Source organism: Neopelma chrysocephalum, unplaced genomic scaffold, assembly GCF_003984885.1.
Source record: "Neopelma chrysocephalum unplaced genomic scaffold, ASM398488v2 Primary Assembly neopelma1_90524, whole genome shotgun sequence".
Taxonomy (NCBI): Eukaryota; Metazoa; Chordata; class Aves; order Passeriformes; family Pipridae; genus Neopelma; species Neopelma chrysocephalum.
Window position 1 is genome coordinate 1 of NW_020919341.1, and position 2,010 is coordinate 2,010.

Here is a 2,010-nt window from a genome sequence, read left to right on the forward strand (position 1 = left end):
CCTCTCCCAGCTGCTGGATCTCGCCATCGGGATGCCCCAGAATGGAGTCATCCACTTTGCGGCCATGAGGAAACTGCTGCGGGCCGTGCTGGGACACCTGGATGTGCAGTACCTGACAGCCCAGGAGCCGTGGACAGGCGAGCTGCGTGGCCCCTCACTTGCTGAGTTGGCTGCTGATGTAAAACAAATGAAGCAGGAGATGGAATCCTATAAGAAACTCATGTCTGAGGTAGTGGCTCTTCCCAGAGCCCCTGGTGCTGCCCACCAGTCAGTCCCTCTCCACTTCCTCAGCAGTGTTTGACTCTGCCCTCACTGCCCAGGCAGTGCTTGGGCCACTGGCAGCGCTTCCTGGCCCTTGGGATGGGCTTCAGTGCTCTGGCACGGAGCCTGGCTCAGGCAGGCGGCACTGGGGCTCTCCCTGCTGACCCTGCCTGTGCCATGGGCTCCCCAGGGCAGGGCTGGGGGTCTTGGGGGACTTGCTGCTAAGGGTTAACCTTGAACAACCCTTTTTGCCTAAACTGTCTCTCAGGAGATTAGTGGGATAAAGGCTGAACATTCCCGTGTGTCAGAGGACATCAGAAAGATCCTGGAGGCGCAGGTTTGTGCAGACCACAGTGGGGGTGAGGGTTGTGTTCCCCAGGGACGCTCCCCAGAGGCTCATCTCTGACACCCCTTTCTCCTACAGTCCTACATGGCAGAGGACATAAAGAAGCTCCAGGAAGAGTATTACCAGGTGAACTGCTGCTGTCAGACACTCGTGGCTCTGAGGCAGCAGCCAGTGGCCTCAGCTCTGCCGGCCGCAGGCTCAGCAGCCCTGGCCCTGCTGGATGCATGGAGAGTGCTGCCCGCAGTGCCCTGCCAGCCTGGCTGAGCCTGACCTGCGCTGTCCCCTGTGCTGGGCACACCACGGCAGGGGGAAGGTCCTGCAGGTCCCCAGGGACCCTTCCCTGAGACTCACCCCCACCACCCCTCTCTCCTAGGCCATGGCTGACTACCAGAATCTTCGGGAGGAGATTGGCATGATTAAGACAACACAGTCCCACATGGCAGAGAAGATGAGAGAGACATTTGCATCGGTGAGCTGCTGGGTGGTGTCATCTTTAGGCTCTCGTGGGATATTTGAGTGTGGCTGCCTGAGCTGGGGATTTGGGGTTGGGCCGGGGACAGGGTGTGAGGCCCTGGGTCTGCCCTGAGTCTGCCGCCACTGTCCTTTCCAGATGAAGAAGATGGACGACAACATCGGAAAGATGAGGGAGGATGCAGAGATGTGGAAAGAAGAGATCAGTGAGCAGATGACTCAACAACTGGAGTAAGAGGAGAGGAAAGGGTTTACTACCGTATAGGGCTGGAAGACAGCCCAGGGGATCTGAGAGCATCCTGGTTTGGGGGTAAGGGACATTGCCCAAGCAGCTCTGGGGAGGCTAAGTCTGCCCCTGCCCCATCTCGCTGGCCAGGTCCGTGCTGCAGGAGACAAAGACTGAACTAAAGAAGATGGAGGAACAGCAGGAGATGAGGAATGCCATGCTGGAAGAGATGGTGAATGAGGCAACCAACCAGATGAATGCTCAGGTGAGGTGCTGGGGGAGCACTCCCACCACCCGCCGACTCAGTGGAGGGGTCCTGACGGGGTTCCCGGCCACATCTCCCAGCTGGCTGGGGCCATCGAGCCCCACGGCACCCAGGTCTGCTGGCTGCATCCATCCCATCTCTGAGCGGATTCCTTCTACTCTTCCTGCAGCTGGGCGAGCTGGCAGAGATAACAGGGACTATGCAGGAGGAGACAGAGATGGAGGAGCCAGACTGTTCCAACTGCACCTTCAACATCAGAGTGTTTTTGGGGGAGCTCGTCAAGCGCTGTGAGAAACTCGAGGAGGAGGTGGACTCCCTGGAGTCACAGCACACAGCCGTGGGCAAGGTGGAGAACATCATAAAGCAAAGGAGACAGGTAGGGTGTTGGCACCACGGGGGACTCGGGAGTGGGCTGATGGCATTCCCTGGCTGGCTGTGCTT

General features: G+C 58.9%; 1 protein-coding gene across 1 annotated transcript; it reads left to right on the forward strand.

Annotated features, from left to right (window-relative positions):
- Window positions 1-6: 6 nt before the first annotated feature.
- Window positions 7-1,976, forward strand: LOC113979919 (cTAGE family member 2-like; the record flags this gene model as incomplete). Its single annotated transcript, XM_027707198.1, has 7 exons — window positions 7-229; window positions 530-598; window positions 686-733; window positions 981-1,076; window positions 1,218-1,309; window positions 1,455-1,569; window positions 1,739-1,976. Coding segments are annotated over exons 1-7 (856 nt in total), but the record flags the coding sequence as incomplete, so codon positions are not given.
- Between the last annotated feature and the right edge of the window lie 34 nt (window positions 1,977-2,010).